We start from the raw sequence: 18,517 nt of genomic DNA, 5'->3' as shown, positions 1-18,517 counted from the left end.
TAATTTTGAAACCCAACCATAGAAAATTTTGAGCTTCAGCGGGTTTGAGCCATTTTCTGAACTTTAATCAAAATTTATGAATTAAGTTAATAATTAAGAGAAGGTTCAGAAATTTAAAATTACGTTTTTCTCAAACAAATTAAATAACTACATGATGTGCATGGCCTCTCAATTCCCACAAGATCTACTTCTAGTAGCTGCCAAAACTTCTAACTAAGGAGATATACTCCTTTGGTCTTTAATATATGACCTAATTATTGATTTGATCTTGGTTTTAAATGTAAGGCCTATTTATCATATTTATCAATTTTTCTTAAAATATCTTTATGGATATTCTCTCAACCATAATTAAGGAAGGATATTAAAAAAGATGATTACGATGTTTTAGAAAAAATATGTCATATTTTTTATAATTAACTAATTTACTTAACTTTCTTAATCTAATTAAATTAGTTAAATAGATATTATATTAAGGACCGGATGAGTAGTTAATTTGGCAAACCTTCCCACCCACCTCGCTAATGACAATGATAGCAAGCTTGATAACTACGTGCTCTATATATTAGGATTATAAGAACAGGAAAATTTCTCAAGAACAAGAAAATTTCTCTTCAAAACTAAGTACTGTCATTGTCACGTTACCTAAAAAGAAATGTCACGTTTCATTTGTTAATTGAGTTATGATTAATGATAATATTACCTCTGATTCTAATTATAAGACCTTGTTTGTAGTTTACAAACAAAATCTTATAAATAAGATCAGAAGCAGGGTATGTGTGTGTGTATATATATCTTTTACACATTCTCTGATTCTGTTTTCAACACTTACAAAATTTATCATATTAAATAGGATGCAAGAGCTTCTTTCAAATTTCAGTCCCTTTTCATCCATTTCTTGACCTTCAAAACAAAAGGTTAATATTATGAACATGCTATTCTTCGATCTAAATGGAATGGGGTGGTGAAAAGAATAAATTGATTATATGAAGTCAAATGGGTTGAAGCCATCGGTGAGCCACATGGTCGGAATTTCAAATGGGCGGTAACGTGGCTGTTTTGAAAACCAAACAACCTGTTACTTTCCATGCGCACAGCCGATTGCTTTCGGAAACAGAGGTCAATTTGGAATCCTTTGCTTTTCCTCGTTCCTTTGCTGTCATGACTTCATCACCTCGTATCAACCCACATTCCCTTTTGAACTCCACTCGCATTAATTCACCACTCTGTATAAGAGAATCGCATATCCAGCCTCCTCTTCAATTCTGAACCAAGCTCAGATATCGCAAACTCCATCCATCCCCTCCTTCACCACAGCATCGCCGTCTATAGCTCTCATTAGCTTATTATAAGTGCTTCAATGGCCCAGGATCTAAAGCTCCTCAAGCTTGTTTGTGTTTGGCTTCTTCTAGCCAGCTCCTTCCTCGTCATTACAGAAGGTCGACCTTAACCCGTTGAAGGTAATGGTGATGACAAGTTTAGTGGGTCGTCTATTAGCAAAGGGATCGAAGGCATGTTGGAGGGATTACACATGAGAGGGGTGAGGACAGGAGGACCAAGCTCAAGAGGGGCAGGACACTCGTCCTCCAATTCTCGGAATCTCAGAGTCACCACCACGTCGGGTCCCAGCCCCGGCGCAGGACACTAGGCCCTTCCCAATCCATATACTGCATGGCTCTTGCTTATCTTCGTCGCCATCTCACATTTTCTTTTTCACTGTTTATTCTTTCCTGGTTCATTAGTTACAGAGGTTTTCTTGCTGTGTTTGCAGGATTTTAGGACGCTTATATGCTGTGCTGGAATTGTAATTAACGTGCTGGGCAAATGGCCGGGCGCTTGACAATGTTTTGTTCCCTCAGAGAAGCGGACTTCTTGTTGTGAAGTGAACTAGTTGCTAATTCAAAATGATTCCGTTTCAACAGTTCAAACCTGCTCCTTTAGAATAAGTCGAAAATCTAGTTGGCCAAAATAAATGTAATAATGATATATTATCCTTCGCAATAGAGAATTCCTCCACGCACGATTCGATTATTTTCTTGCGTCCAGTTTTTCAGACAGTGTTAAAAGCCAACTAGCAGGGTACTCTTCTAAATATCATTGCAACAGAGAATTCACATTTGCTGATTAAAGTTAATTCACAGCAAGAGTTCTTTCTTTCTTTCTTTCTTTCTTTCTTTCTTTCTGGGACAAACGGGGACCTAATTAGTGCTACATTAAATAGAATAAAATGCACAAAACAAACTAAATAACAACTGTGCATGGCGTCTTAATACCTGCAAGTCTGCAACTGCAAGATCCTCATTGCGGCAACTGCTGAAGCTCCGCATTTATTTCAAGCTTTGGTTGTCATTATATTGTAACCTTTTTTTTTTTTTTTTTTTAAATGATAGCTTGATGCTTTGCTTGATAACTACTCTAACAGGATCATCATGAGAATAGTAAAATTTCTCTTCAAAGAAGAGTAATGTCATTAATTATCACATTATATAAGAAGAAAGTGTTTCCTTTACTACTGAATTGATTAATGACTAATAATATTATCTTTCCAACAGGCTTACAAAACTTAACATATTCAATGGAATTTTAGAGTCTCTTTCCAAATTCTAGTTCCTTTTCCAATCCTTTTGCCTTTACAACCATTAGTTACTCTAACGTGAATATTACAAACATGCTATTATTCAATCTAAAAGGAGAGGTCAAAAAACTAAATTTCAATTAATACAGACTTACGCTGTTTAAATTTTGTAGGTAGAATTCTATGATGAGAGCAAATCACTTGGCTAAAGCCTAGAGGTGTACACCTGCATAATAAAGATGACCATTAAAAACATTGATTTGAACAAGAAGAAGAGGACGGCAGCACGCTTCCCACTTATAGGAGTTTTGAAAAACGAGTCATGTTGCTTATGTCTTGTAAATAAATATCGTTTATATGTTATAAATTTTATTGGTGCCTACGGAAGTGCAAAAGGCTTATTGAAATTGATATAAAACATACACAATTTTTTTGTTTGTTAATCATGAAAAACGTGAATCACTTACTTCGTGTAATACATGGAAATATATATTTATTTTCTTTTTTCTCTTATAGGTACAAATCCACGACCTACATGGGATACTTCTTAATGAAATCCGATGTAATATATCCTCTCAATCTAATGAAATGGCGCTCAACGCACATGATATCTATAATAATTTATGAGAAAAATTGCAATTAGGTCTCATCTAAGAAAATTAAATACAAAAAAATTTCTTAAAATCATGAAATTATTTTGAAGTCTTAAGGGATTTTTTTACAATAAATTTTATTTACTTAATTACCAAATTACCCTTATTATTTTTTTAAGTTTGTATTGACAATTGAAAGAGTAGTCGTTGACAACATAAAGTGTAAGGATTGACAACTATTATGACAGGTATTGACAACATATTTTCTCAGCACATCATAAAATGTAATGCATGAGTTGTCAATCCTTACACTTTAAGTTATCAACCACTACTCTTTCAGTTGCCAATGCAAATTAAAAAAAAAAAGGTAATTTGGTAATTAACAAAATAAAAATTATTGTAATAAGATCCCCTAAGACTTCAGAATAATTTCATGATTTCAAAATATTTTTGTGTATTTAATTGTCTTGGGTGAGACCTAATTGTAATATTTCCTAATTTATGGCTCTTTCTTTTGGCCAAAAGAAAACAGGAGAATTACATTCAAGTCCCACAGAAGAGAAATAATAACTAAAAGGTCCCAATAACAACCTGACCAGCTACAGTAAGAATGACAACCTATAGGACTTGTTTTTCAATTACTTTTTTTGTTTGGGACCTCATTATAATTCTCCTAAAGAAAAAATATGGCTTTTTCCTAATTTATGGCTCTTTCTCTTGGCCCAAAAAAAAATACGGCTCTTTCTCCTTATGAGGATAGCTTATAGCTTTTGACTAAGATAACTTGGTTATAATGGCTGTCCCCATATATAAATTATTTTTAATTAACTTATTAAAATTAAAGTGAATTGGTTAGCATAATAAAATTATATTAAAATTAATTTTTTTTATTTTCTCTGTAAATATTATCATTAAATATTTTTAATATTAAGTAATTAATATGAAAATATGCTCTAAAAGTTTTCGTTTAGGAGCAATACTGTCCTGTAAATTTTTTCAGATTTAATATTACCCTAAACATTAATTATGTTGCCCCACCTGTTGAAAAATTCACATTAATTGTTACTATTTTTAATAATAAGGAACAATATTAATTCATTTTATTTTTTAGGACAACCTTGAATTCTAAAAACTTTTCGAGGCAATCTTGAAATTCAAAAAAAAAAAAAATTGAGGTAACATGGCTACTAAGTAAAAACGTCGGGCGCAAATTCGTACTTTAACCCTACATAAGACGTGATTGGAAGATATTCTTGCTTGGAATTTCAATTTCTTCGTTTAATCGTTTTCGTAGCGTATCGATTTGGGAAGGAGATCGTGTTTAGGGTGGCAAAGGGAGAGGGCACAAGTTTGCCTCCAACTTGGGAAGGAAAACTCAAGGATCGGTTGCTGTGGCCTTCGCTGCTGTGATTTCGTCATCCATGGCAGTGGCACTTCCCACGTAACAAGAAATCGAAAGAAGTGTCGCGAAACTTGGAGTCCTGAAGCCCCAAATACAAGAACGCGCAATCTTTGAGCCGATTGAATGGGAAGCTCCGAGACTTCTACTGGAACTGCCCATAATTCTGCGACGGAGTCGGGCACCAGTAGTAGTACCCACTCTGATAATGATGTCGCCCACAACTCTGATTCCCCTCCCTTCGCCGAAACAGAGAAAGTCCTTGCCTCCCATAATGGTCGAATCTATGAAGCTAAGGTATTCTCTGCTCCAACCTTTTCTTTGTTCCCTTCCATTTCTTTTTTCCTGCCTTTTTTATGCTATCGACCTGCATATCTCTGTCTGATTGACTTTAATAATCCATCGCTTCGAATCGTTATGTTGAAGTAACGTGAATTGTTGCTATTGTGTCAGCTGGTGACTACTTGTGTAAGGACAGAGAGTAATTCTACAAATTGAACTACTCATAACTGTTATTTATCTTGTTTCAAAGGTGATAAGGATTCAGTACAGGCAGAATGAATGGAGCTTCTTCGTTCATTATCTTGTGAGTAGTCTGTTACTTTTCGATATATCTCTTTCTTGTACCTTCCTCGTGGATTTCTGGTTCCATTCTGGCATCTTTCTTATTCTCTTAAATCAAATCAGCGTTATTTTTATTACCAAAAAAAAAAAATCAGCGTTATTTATCTTCCTTTCTTCTCCTCCTCTTTTTTCTTTCAGGGTTGGAAGAAAAGGTAGACATGTTGTCCTTTTAGTCAGCCACAATAGAAGAAGGTTTTTGACTTTAAAATTCAAGAACTCCGGTATCATTTGGTTTCTTAGTGCCTGTTTCTGCTACAGCTGGGATGAATGGGTCGGGCTGGATCGTTTGATGAAATACACCGAGGAAAATTTACAGAAAAAACTTGCACATGAGAAGGATGACAATGACAAGAATACAAAAGCAGCCCGTGCGTCACAACTCAAGTCCAAAAGTTCGAACGGTCAGACACTTCTTCCATATACTTTAATTATTTCAAAGTACCCAATCACTTGAGACTTGCTGGTTATTTTTTCTGAGGAAAAAGCATTTGCAGTTGACAGTCATCCCCCTCCCTTCTCAAGACAAGAAGAAAATGTAGGATGATTGGTCTATTCTTAACACTTATAGGGACTAAATGATAATATTTGGCAGTTAACTAATGCAAGAGTTTGTCTTTCATCTTCTCTTTTTAACATAATCGAACCATTTGCTCGTATGGAAGAAAAATTTGACAGTTCACTTGCTGCTATAATTTTCCCCCAATACATCTATATTAGGCAATTCATTTTCCATGTTATGGTATCCTCAACCCATTAAGATAATATAATTATGAGTTGCCATCAAAACCAGTTGGCCCGGAATTTATGTGATCTAGATATATGGCTATAAGGTAATCTTGTCTTATATTTTTATGAATAAAAAGAGTAAAAAACTTTATGTTTTACAGTTTACAAATATCTTAAATCAAGTCTTCTCTAGTCTCTCCGTGTGCTCACTCTCTCTATTTTGTTCAAATGTGACGCAGCAGCAAGAGGCAAGAAGCGAAAGAGTGAATCTCTTGTTAAGGTACTCCCTAGTTTTAAATTTTATATAAATCACTCATCGTGTTCCCAGGAATTTTCTTAAGTGCCTATGAGTTAATTTTAACTCAGTTAAATTAGTCAAAAGATATTTATTGATTCTATAAAAATAATATTAATTGAAATATTGAAAATTTTCTCCTTTTCTTGGTAAGGGGACGGTTTTATAATCCTTTTTCTTAAGTGCCTATAAGTTAATTTTAGCTCAGTTAAATTAGTCAAACAATATTTGTTGATTCTATAATAAATAATATTCATTGAAATTTTGAAAATTTTCTCCTTTTCTTGGTGAGGGGACAGTTTTGCTCATATTTCATTTTGCCATAGAATCTAACTAAAGTTACTTTTGTTTTTGCTAAATCTTAGGAAAAAGCTGCTGTACATTCTGAAAAGTTAGTGAGCCTTCAGATTCCCCCACCACTCAAGAAGCAATTAGTCGATGATTGTGAATTTATTACCCATCTGGGCAAGGTAGCCAGTTTATTGTGGCCATTTATAGCTTTGTCTGGAATACTAGTCAATTTATTACTCTCTTTGAAACAGTTGCTAGGACAAATTATGTAACATGTTATTTTCTTCTTTACCTTTTGCTTCAGATGCCTTCATAATTCTTATGAATTTCATGTAATCCTTTTCTTACGTCTGAGCCATCTTGGATTTTGATTATCTGTGATTCTTTGAGAACTTTCAAGATTCATTTATTATACAATCTCTTTTGTCAAGGAAATTTAGACTCTAGGAGGCAATCAAGATGATATAGCTGCACTCAAGATGTCTAAAGGCATAGATTTAGCTATATGTTTAAAAAGCCAAAGTATATCTAGCTCTCTTGAAATTTTAGCTGTATGAACTTCTATAAATTATTAATGACATCAATTCTGCTATAACTCCTAGCTACCGTACCAAATTTGGGAGTTTTGAATAGCATGGTATCTTGCTATCTTATACCATGGTATTCAATACGTTAGAGAATGTCAAGTTAATGGCTCCTCAGTTGCTTTTGCTGCCAATGGTTTTCGGCCCAATAGTTACATAAGGAGAAATTTGTGTTTATGGTTATTTCCATGTCCTCATCCTATAGCTATATTGCATTATTCTGATATTTAATGCTTGGTGTTCATTATTTTTTTAGATCTGGCCACGTGCTCATTTATTGCATCTTATTTTAGTGATCATATGGATGTTTGACTGGGATGATCTAGGTTTTCCTCTATGACTTTTGCCTGTGAGGCCCTAAGATGTTGAAACTCTATGCCATCCAATTCTTTTTTTCTTTTCTTTTCTTTCCTTTTTTTTGTGAATCTATGCCATCCAATTCTTGTTGAAAAGAATTTACCATATTCTTCTGTGCAGCTTGTCAAACTTCCTCGAACTCCAAATGTGAATGACATTGTGAAGAAGTATCTTGATTACAGGTCGAAGAAAGATGGAACGTAAGTCCTTGCAAAGGCCCCCCCCCCCAAAAAAAAAAAAAAGGTCACAAAAAAAAGAGCATGATATTTGAAGAGGGTTTGAGCACAAGGTCGCTACAGTAATCTGTCTTGTGTACCAAAGAAAATGAATTGTTTTTTTTTGGTTAAAAGTGGAGGGAAAATCTTATGCTAGTTTGACTCTTTGGCAAATGTAAACCCCCCCCCCCCCCAAAGTTTTATTTTTGGCAGTTAACTGCTCAAACTTTCAATATATAGTGGTTAACCCCTTCCACTCACTAAAAAGATTAACGTTAGGACGCATTTACTAAGTATGAAAATTGAGCCCCATGTTGGAAATATGGGATCTGGATGTGGGGCTTGTAAGGACTCTGGGCTTTCCAGCCTCTTGAGCCAGCTTATTAGACTTAGAGTGTAGTTTTCTCAAAGTTTCTTATGGGCATCATTGTGGGATGGGGAATCTCCTCTAAAACCTAACTATTAATGTCGGAGAACCAACTTTAAGTGTTCCATAGAACTTCTTATATTCTTCAATGTGGGACTTAGGCATCTCATACCATCTTAATTTCCATCAATCGGTCCTTCTTAGAGGGTCAATGTCTTGATCACTGCACTTTGCGAGACTCCACTCGATGACACTTGTCTTCTTCTCTAGTTAGAACTCTTTGATTAAAATGCGCCGAAAATAGCCCTCTTTTGTAAAGGAAAAAAGCCACAAGCTGGCACCTAAGTGGGGTTGAAATTTCCCCCAACAGCCAGCTATTGAAGGCGCATGCATTTTGTCCCCCATTGAAATCATCCAAGTTTGCAAATTCCTTTCCTTTTCTATTCATTTACGTTGAATTTATAGGCAATAGCCTCATATTCTTCGTCAGGGTCAATATTTTGCGATCATTCCATATATTCAGTGAGTTGATTGTCACAAACACTATATTTTCTCGCATACCTTTTGGTATAACATGTAATATCCTATGCTTATAATATATCATAGTTAAGTTTATCTGGCTGTTAAGTGCTTCGAAAGAAATATTGATTTTATTTATAACAATTTTTTCACGGTTGATGTGATAACCTTATTTTACAAGCAAGTTTCGTTATGATGAATCTGTGCATTTATTTTCAGCTTAGTGTCAATATTTGCTTCTTAATATGCTTAGTTGTTACTGTTTAACGCAATTTGTTTAATATAGGATAGCTGATTCAGTTGGAGAAATTTTCAAGGGGTTGTGCTGTTACTTTGACAAAGCACTACCAGCAATGCTCTTGTACAAGAACGAGCGTAAGCAGTACCAAGAAGCTTGCCCTGATGATATCATTCCTTCTACTGTATATGGTGCAGAACATTTGTTACGTCTCTTTGGTATGCTCTTTGACAGTGAGGGCGGGCTAATACGTTGTAGAGTTACGAATTTGTTATCTGTGCGATGGAAGGGTTTTTTCTTTTTCTTTTTTGGGGTAAATATGGAAGGGCCTTATTATAACCACTTTGTGAGTTTGTGATTTGTCATTACCCCTAGTGTTAAAACATGGAGCGCTATGTGGTGTTTTGCTCTCTGCCGAACTGACATCATCAAAATGATGACCTTTTGCCCAGCCTTACATAGACATTTAGATTATCCATTAGGTGTTCTCTGTTATTGGGCTTATTGGTATGGCTTCTAGACTAGCAGCGAATTTATCTTTTTATTCTCATGGTTTCCCCAAATTTTTGCGGGATAAAGTGTTATTTTTTATCCAGTACCATTTTGGTTATGTCATATTTCTGTTCTATGAAAAAAAAAATAATAATAATAATGTAACTGTTCTGGATTGGCAGTTAAGTTGCCCGAATTATTGTTCCATGCCAATATTGAAATGGAGACAATGATGCAACTGCAGGCAAAATTGGTTGACTTTCTCAAGTATATTCTCTTCTCCTTCCATTAAAGTTTTATTTTTACATATGGCTATTTGTTTTCTGCGTTCAATTTCAAAATTGTAGTAAAATATGATCAATAGTGGGTGAAAATGAATAGAGAGACGAAGGGCTTTATTGGGGGGAGGGGAGTGAAGAAGTTCAACTATATGGAACTGTTCCTTTTAGACGTCACCTCAGCCTTCACATTTTTCACTTGTAACTTGTGTGATCGGCCATTGCCGTGTGCTTGACTATTATGTCTGTTGCGATGCAGGTTTCTACAGAAAAATCAGAACTCTTTTTTTCTGTCGACTTACCATGTCCCAGAAGACATTGAGAACAGCACCAACAAACCAGACGACTAGCTTAGGAGCCTGTTTGTACATACTGCTGGGCTGTTTCTGTGATAGCAGATATTTCAGAATCGACATATATTTGTTCTGGATCGTATGAATTCTTGGGAGCCGATTGTCAGCGTCAGCGATGTTGAGGCTGGGTGAGTGACATTTCCAGAAGGAATATGACAGACCCTCAATTTTGTAAAATGCATTGTATTTCTGAAATTTGCAGCGGGGTTAGTCTCCTGTGTTGCGTAACTTGAATGCGCCTGAACCTGCTTGCAGATCGCTAACTCTTTCGATAACCTCCACAATAGAACCACAACCATAGCTTTGAGCGTATTTCTTTTGTTTTTCTGCTCAACGATACCGATTCCTTTTCACGCCATCCAATCATTGTTGATATTAATAAATTTAATTTTCAAAAATACTTTTAAAATTAAAGATCCTTCCATATAACTAGACATAGCTTTAAATTGAAGTTGTCATATGTCAACTACAGGTATTTTTTTCCTTCTTTCAGGTTAATTAATACAAAGTAGTCTTCCTATTATCTGAAATCTATTAGTATGGTCATTTTGCCTATAAAAGATCAATATGATTGGTAAAAATGCAATTTGCATCTTTCAGTGGGGCAAGTTTAAATTCCATTCGATACGTGAAACAGAATCTTTTTAACTGATGACAAGGGCAATGCTTTGTGCAGCCCTAATCCTATGTTGTTGCATTCTGCATTCCTAATCTTCATCTACGAAGAGGCCTAGGAATTCTCAAGCAGAAGTGAGGGGCGGATTTGGCTTAAGCATAGCATGCAGCCTAAAGTAGATTGTATTCGAGTCGCCTGATATTGGCTCCGATGATGATCAAGGCGTTGTGTGAATAGAAGCCAGCGATTCAAACCCTCCTAATACATATCAAATAGATTATATCATAAGTGAAATAAAATCAGATCTTTGAAGAGGAATAACAAGACAACATTATTGAATACAGATGTTTAACTATATGATAAAATTAAAACGAGTGAATTAGGTCAATCAACGATTAACAAACAAGAATGGTCTATAAATGTTTATCCATGTAGGCGCGTGAGATTTTTCGTTTCTTTCGACCAAAGTGCGTGACTATGGTTGTTTAAAAGTAATAGATAGTTGATTTGTCAACTATATACATAAATAATATTGATGAGAAATAATAACCCTTCACACATGCTTTGGGAATAGCGAGGATTGCAATAATTTTTTTTTTTTTGTTGCTAAGTGTAAATACCCTCAAATTAGAGACAATTATATTTGATGCACTATTGAATACTGAGTGTGGACATTTTTTTTTAGCGGGAATTTAAATATTAATTTGCCATGTTATGAGAAACTAACCTTTTTTATTAGACCTAACCCCATGAGTTGCAATAAATTTTAATGTACATTATTTTTCCTAATTATTCATTGTATTGTATACATTCTGATGTGCGATTGAGGCGAATACTCAATCATTAATTAAAAGCCCAAGAAGGATAGCGTGGGATATGACTCAAAAAAGATGGCTCATGTATAGATGGTCCAATTTTAGGGTCAACTATGACGTGGCATTATTGTATAGTTATCTTCTTGTAATTTAATGAGACATAATGCCAAGTTGTTGTCCCTCTCACGCCGCCCTCGTTGGAATATATGCAAGAGTCATAAAAATTGGAACCACATTAATTCCCTAAAAATGGCACATTGTTTTGATACCCCATTTGCATGCTTTGGTTTGCCCCATTCTAAACAGCGGTCCTCTCTCTTAGCAGTTAGCAGTTAGCAGTGAGCGCACAGAGTCATGGATTCATGCTCCGCAGTTACGCCTCCTATTCAGTTGTAATTAAAATCATACTCCTCCGATCCTTAATATAGGACCTAATTATTGAATTGGTTTTGGTTCTAAATATAAGACCCATTTCTCATATTTATCAATTTTCTCTAAATTACCCCTATGAATACTCTTTCAACCATAATCAAATAGAAGAGAAAGAAGGAATATTAAGAAAGAAGATTATGGTATTTTAAAAAAAAACATATCATATTTCTTATAATTAACTAACTTACCTAATTTCCTTAATTAAATCAAATTAGTTAAATGAGTCTTATATTAAGGATCGGAGAAGTATTATTTAAGAATCCAACAATATAAGTGGATCTAATATTAAACTGAATTTCAGATCTAGCTCAACAATAATTAGTTCAAGGCTGCAGATATTTACATTCGACGATAATTATATTATTATTCCATGATCAGCTGATTCAACCAACTCTACCGGCCATGTTTTAGGATATAATATTACAATTAAAATATCTCTCATTTTTCTTTGATTTATCATCAATTACTACACAAGATAACTACGTGAGGGAGTACTCACTGTTTCTTTGTTTTTGGTGAAGTAGAGCATTCAATGTTTCTAAATGGTGTATTTTCATTATCACAACACTTGCCGACGATGGCTAATTGTATACGGCGTGCGCATGTGTAGTTTTACTAATATATTTTTAAGACGCGAACGGATCAACTTTATCGATGTACGGCTGAGACGAACACGCGGCGGCCGGCGGCTAATTAAAAGCTCTGGCAGGAGAGCGCCGTGATAGCCAGCCCAGCTCTCTGGAGAGAAGTCAAGAAGATGAGGTGAGGAATGAATTTTGTAATTAAGGACAATAAGATATACTACCTGCTTGTTAATATAAAAAGTTAATTAACTGATTTAAATAGACTAGTAAAATTTGTTAAGTTAATTATTTATAATAAATAAATTTTATCTTTTCTATAATACTTTTATTAATCATGCGCATTAACTAAAACTACTATTTGATATAATTTTTAACATGTGTAACTGTTACAAGAATTATTTTTAAAAAAAATAGATAAATATGAAAGACAAAATAAATTAAAATCTTATATTTAAAATCAAATCAAATATTAAACTAGTTTTTATATTAAGTGTGAGAAGTAATATATTTATAATTAGACAATTCAAAACTCCTCTCCCCCACGGGAAAAGGACCACATTTCGCACATACACACCCACCTACTTTCGTCGTTATGGGCATAGAATCCATAACCTCCTTTTACGAGAGAAGGTGTGAGGTGCCATTGAACCAAGTGGTTCTTGGCCCATATATACACAAACATATTCTGGTTCTTAATAAGAACTTATTTAACTTTTATTTTGATCCTAAATATAAGATATCAATTCACTTTGTCTCTCATATTTATTCATTTTTTTTAAGATAGTCTTTTTAGTAATAGTAGTTTTAGCTAATATATTTGATTAGTAAGGGTATTTTAAGAAAAACAATACTTATTTATTACAAATAACTAACTGAACAAACTTTCTTAATATACTCAAATTAGTTAATTGACTTTTATATTAAGAACCAAAGGTAGTGCATGTACTGTGTATGTGTATGAAGTTCCATGGCTTCATTATATTAATGCCAACTTGTTTTTCCTCCCTACCAATTTCAGCTTCTTGTCTTGTTTTTTCATTTCCAAGCAATCACCACCTCCCCCTTGCACTCCGTTGGAAGCATGCAGTTATCGATATTATTATTCGGTGCCACCTGTCAAGTTGCCGGATTTGGACAAAAGTCAGCGATTCATGTGATGATGGTTCCACTTGCTCAGCATCCAGCCGGTCCGTGAATGAATGAATTCGTCCATATCTCATCCTTCAATTAATATTGCATCACACCCGAGCTCAAAGCCTGTCTAATTATAATTACCACGTACAAGTGAAAACTGATCCACCAAAGGCCAAAGGTTATCATGCGATAGGAAATGGAATTAATGCTTTTGCAACATTCTTGCTCTATGATAAATTAAACTCAAGTTAATTATTCAAGTTTTGCTTTCATCTAATAAATATAAGGTTGAACTATGTCCAGTTAAACGCTTGCTGTCATTCCGTCACGTTATTCTCAAACCCTTTGTAATCTTGAGCATTAAAGGAGTGAAGATAGCAAAGTCTTGTGCGACAATTATCATCTTTCCAGGAACAGTAATTCCGCCAACCATATGATCATATTAGGGAGTATCAAAAGAACATATTGGGATGACCCGACTGTGTGTGTTTTCATATATATTAAATAACAAATTAACACTGTAACCCAAAAAAAAAAAAACAAATTAACACCTTTCATTGGCTCAAGAACATCATAAGCAAACAAAAAAAAAAAACCAAGCTAAATATACAAAACAATATATCCACCGGGGCAGCGAATGAGAATAATTACGAGTCCACGAAGATGAGATGATGATCGACATGGATATTACTGGAAGGATATGTATTCTGGAAACTGGAGCATCTCCACTACTTGGCTCATGGAGGGCCTTGCATCCATGTCATCTTCCACACACCGCAAAGCCACTTTGACCAACAACTCCACCTTAGCAGCGTCGTAATTTCCTTGCATATTCGGATCTGTTATCTCCTCAATCCAGCTCTCGCTCGCCGGAGCACCGTTCAACTTCTCCTTCACCCACGTCACCAACCTGCGTTGATCTATTCCTCCTTTATTTTCCAGGCTATGGATTCCCATTGGACTTTTTCCAGTTATCATTTCCAGAACCACGATCCCATAGCTGTATACGTCCACTTTAGAAGTAATTCGGAGATTGTACACCCATTCAGGTGCCATGTACCCCCTCGTCCCTCTTATTCTAGAAAAACCAGAATTGGCACGCTCATCCCTGTTAAGCAGCTTAGACAAGCCAAAATCAGCTACTTTGGGTTGGAACTCTGAATCTAGGAGTATGTTTTGAGGCTTCACATCGCAATGCAGAACCCATTCCAAGCATTCTTCGTGCAAGTAAGCTAAACCTTTGGCCGTCCCAACTGCAATATTAAACCTTTTGTTCCAGTCAAGCTCATTGGAGTGGAGATTCTCTGCTAAGGATCCATGCTCCATGTACTCGTACACTAACAGTCTGTGCTTCCCCTCCACGCAGTATCCCCACATGTCTATCAAATTCATGTGGTTCAACATCCCAATAGTGCTAATTTCAGCCAGAAACTCTGCTTCTCCTTGATCAGTTTCGCTAATAAGGCACTTGACTGCTGCCACGCGATCATCGTCTAATGTCCCTTTGTACACGATCCCTCCTGCTCCTCGTCCAACCTCATCGCTGAATCCACTTGTGGCCTTTTTGAGCTCTGAATAGGTGAACTTTTGGAACCCTGTGGCAGAAAGCAGTTGCTGTCTTTCTACTTTATCATTTTCCTTACTGCTTCTAAACAAGAAGAACCATACAAAGAAGACGCAGGTAATCTCGAATGCTCCAATCCCACAAGCGAACCAAAGCAAAAAATTCAACCACGCATTCTTTTTCGGATCTTGGTAAGTTCTATCCAACCTCTGAGATAGATTGGCTGGGCAATTCAGTTGTACATGTTTCTGAGGAACTTTGAGGGAAAGCATAGTGGATTTTGGCAATTTGAGATAGATATCGCCATCGAAATTTGGGGAATCCCGCCCATTGAGCAATATCGTTTTGATGTAGCAATTATAAGTACTAACTTCGTTGAATTTGAGTTGGACGCCTTTGCAATCATCACAAAGTTCCAAGCACCTATTTTCACATTGTGTCAAGTTTGTTACACGGATCACCTCCAAGTCATAGCCGAATAGTTCCATCCTGGGAAGATGAACAAAACCAAAGTCTGCAGAATTGCAACTAGGGCTTGTAAATTCAGGTTCACAACCCTGAGTCCAGTCATTGGGATTCTTAATCTTGAATCCTTGCAAGCAATAACAGGTCCTTCCTATGAAAGGATCGTAAGTGCACATGCTGTTAGCTCCACAAAGACCGTGAGCACTGCATGGTTCGGCTATGACTTGCCATGAGACCTCCCACATGCTAGTTTTTTCATTGAAACTGTAGAGACGCAAGTTACCATCAGGATCCACCGTGAATCGCCTGTAGCGTTTAACACCATAATCAGATGGATAGAATTCGAAAGTATCAGAGGACGTGAAATGGCCGAGGGGATCTAGCACCGCGATTTTAGTTATGTTGTAGGTGGACCTGCCTTCATCAACGGGCAGTTTCCACGTGGGAGGCCAGTACACGCTAGAAAGGTTGGGCCCTTTGAAAAGAAGCCGAAGAACATTATCATTATCGAAGTAAAGCTTATAGAAACCAGAAGAAAAGTTTGTGGTGCTTCTGGATGCAATGAGGCTTGCTTTCTCGGTTAGTGGCTGACCGGAAAGAAGGGTATCGGTTGGGGAGTCAAAACTTTGCCATAAGACAGCGCCTTGCGAGGTGCGAAGAACGAGGTTGCCGTTGTCCTTGAGCATGAGATGCACTTCCGAAGAGGAGAAGGTCTTTGTGGTCCAAATGGTAGCTACGCCTGCATCGCTCAAGATGAGGTTGCCATTTTTCGAAAGCGTAAACCTTGAAGCCCTCCCATTAACGGGTTGGTCTCGATTTGCAATCCAGACAAGAGTGGGTCGCTTGGACTTTGTGAACCATATGGAAAAGCAGAAAGCATTGTCGCCCACTTGAAAGAAACCAGCGGAGAAGGCGCCATTGGCTGACACGAGTGTATCGGTTGGTTTCTCAACTGAGAGTGACGAGCCTTGTAGGAGGGTATCTGTCGCTGCAGATGAACACGGAAGAGGGATGCACAGTGCAAAAGAAAGGAGGAAGACGATTAAGATATGCATTTGACGAGCGCAGAAAGCTTGAGATGGTCTCGATTAGGTAAGTTTCTAGTGGGAGCACACAAGTTTTTGTTATTTATACGTATAATAGATGGCTGCTTGTGCCTGGTTTGAATACCTAACTTTCTATAATACGTCAAATGGACCAATTGGTAGTATAGTGGAATCTTCGCAGACTTTGAATTTTTATATCCGGCCGCCTTCTTCGTTCTTTCCTTAATAATAGTGGCGATTTAATTTCTTTGGACGAGTTCGCGGATCCGTGAATCATTTGAATTTAATTCCGTCTCTCAACCTTCTGGGTAATCAGCTTGCGGGTTTAAATCGGAGCGCACGCTGAAATTTTAGAGCATCATCACCAACCAACTTGGCAACTTGCGAAAACTGCGTAGTTTTTCCTTTCTATCTCCCATTCAAAAATACTCCCTACCCCTGCGTCTTTACTGAGCCTGAACTGCAATAGTAGGACTCCTCTACTTCACGCCCAATAAACTCTTTACGAAGAGAATGAAGGCTCTCACCAAACAACGCAGCTCTTTGCCCATTTGAATCTTTTCATCTCACATATTTGTCATCCTTTGAATTTTGAAGCTCTTTGAATTAATGTATTTTACCTCTTGAGATCCAATGTCACTAGTTTCCTTAAAAAAATAAATAAATAAATTGAAATAGAGACAGAGCGGGGCTTATGCATGTAATGATGGAATATTTATTAAGAACATACCAGAACGCTACGGGAGATACCAGTGCTAATGGGTGTAATAAGATTAGGATTATAGAAAACTAAAAGTACAATGCCAAAACTAAGCTAAGGGACGGTGCAGTAGACGCAACTGTATGAGTTATGGGGCAGTGTACGAGTGTGCAAAGTAACTCAAAACTCAACAGAAGGTGTGATGGATGCAGGACATTATAAAAACAAAACTAAATGGGGAATGAGTTGGATGTGGGAAATGCAAGTAGCGGCAAAGCAATGGAATGGGTGACACATTGACGGGCTCCATATATGTGCCCACAATCGGGGATCAGCAACAGCATCAAGTACTCTTCACCTGGGCTTTTATTCTTTAGCACTTTCATTGGTTATGGGCCCCACATATGGCGTCGCTCAAAGTATGGGCTACATTGGTGGGTTGGGCTCAGCCCATTTAATGTCTCGTTGGTGTTCGAAGCCATTGAAGCAATGCCAATGGGTCTTACACCAAGGGTGAAGCACCCCGCCGACCTCTGTGACTGTGGCGGCACTAGCATGAACGAAATAACTGCCTGGAACAGTGGCACATGCGCGTCTCGCACCACCAACGTCAGCTCTCCACGCTCCCACACCTTCCCCGCTTCAATCGCTGCTCCTCTCGCGCCATGCCAGCGTCTTTTCCTTTTCAAGACCAACACATTTTTCAGCCACTTCTTCAAATATACATCTCCACTCTCAACACCAATACCCCTGACTTCCCCTGCATCTTGTTGATTCGGCCATTCTTCTCAGTTTGCTGTAGCCAGTTGCGGGATACTGATATTCCATTCTCATTACAAGGGCACCTCTAGCCATTTCTTCAAAATCAAAAATAGATGGTTAAGTCAGGGTGGGCATTGATTTGCACATCACAAGTCTTTTGTTTTTTGGGTTGACTAGTAAATTGATGTTAAAATACGCATGACATCAAATCAATTTTTATATATATATATATATATATATAATTCAAATACACGCACGCGAGGATAAACATATTAACACTAAACTCGAGCTTAGCACCTCATTCAAACATGACATGTGGTATTCCTGCTCCTACTGCCTGTTGTTGACATAAAACTGATTCTTTTGTTATTTGAAAAACTGGTCACTTGTTATGAAAATGAGGAATGATTTAAATTTAGAAACACAAATAAAAATAGAGCTTCAGAAAAAGCACATATTTTAAATCCATATGTATATGAAAGCTCTGAATCCACTC

At 36.7% G+C, this 18,517-nt stretch overlaps 2 protein-coding genes across 4 annotated transcripts; one reads left to right on the top strand and one right to left on the bottom strand.

Moving 5' to 3' along the window:
- The first annotated feature begins 4,428 nt into the window (after positions 1-4,428).
- On the top strand, positions 4,429-10,215 carry LOC114761696 (protein MRG1). 3 transcript variants are annotated; one of them, XM_028951123.1, is made up of 10 exons: positions 4,429-4,861; positions 5,097-5,150; positions 5,327-5,340; positions 5,447-5,589; positions 6,154-6,194; positions 6,575-6,679; positions 7,562-7,641; positions 8,829-8,998; positions 9,455-9,539; positions 9,810-10,215. In XM_028951123.1, exons 1-10 carry the CDS (start codon positions 4,691-4,693, stop codon positions 9,898-9,900), a joined length of 954 nt encoding a protein of 317 aa, XP_028806956.1. In that variant the 5' UTR covers positions 4,429-4,690; the 3' UTR covers positions 9,901-10,215. The 3 variants fall into 3 exon arrangements, with proteins under 3 accessions (XP_028806956.1, XP_028806955.1, XP_028806954.1); XM_028951122.1 differs by having other exon boundaries at positions 5,429-5,589; positions 6,157-6,194; XM_028951121.1 differs by having other exon boundaries at positions 5,429-5,589.
- Positions 10,216-13,904: 3,689 nt separating this feature from the next.
- On the bottom strand, positions 13,905-16,754 carry LOC114761627 (putative receptor protein kinase ZmPK1). Its single transcript, XM_028951042.1, has one exon. The coding sequence runs from the start codon at positions 16,566-16,568 to the stop codon at positions 14,172-14,174; it is 2,397 nt and encodes a 798-aa protein (XP_028806875.1). The 5' UTR covers positions 16,569-16,754; the 3' UTR covers positions 13,905-14,171.
- Positions 16,755-18,517: the final 1,763 nt, after the last annotated feature.

The sequence above is a fragment of the Neltuma alba genome, unplaced genomic scaffold (assembly GCF_004799145.2).
Source record: "Neltuma alba isolate B1F8T4 unplaced genomic scaffold, ASM479914v2 tig00011128_pilon, whole genome shotgun sequence".
Classification (NCBI taxonomy): Eukaryota; Viridiplantae; Streptophyta; class Magnoliopsida; order Fabales; family Fabaceae; genus Neltuma; species Neltuma alba.
The sequence above is the reverse complement of the archived record's forward strand: the minus strand, read 5'-3'. Positions and strand labels throughout refer to the sequence as shown.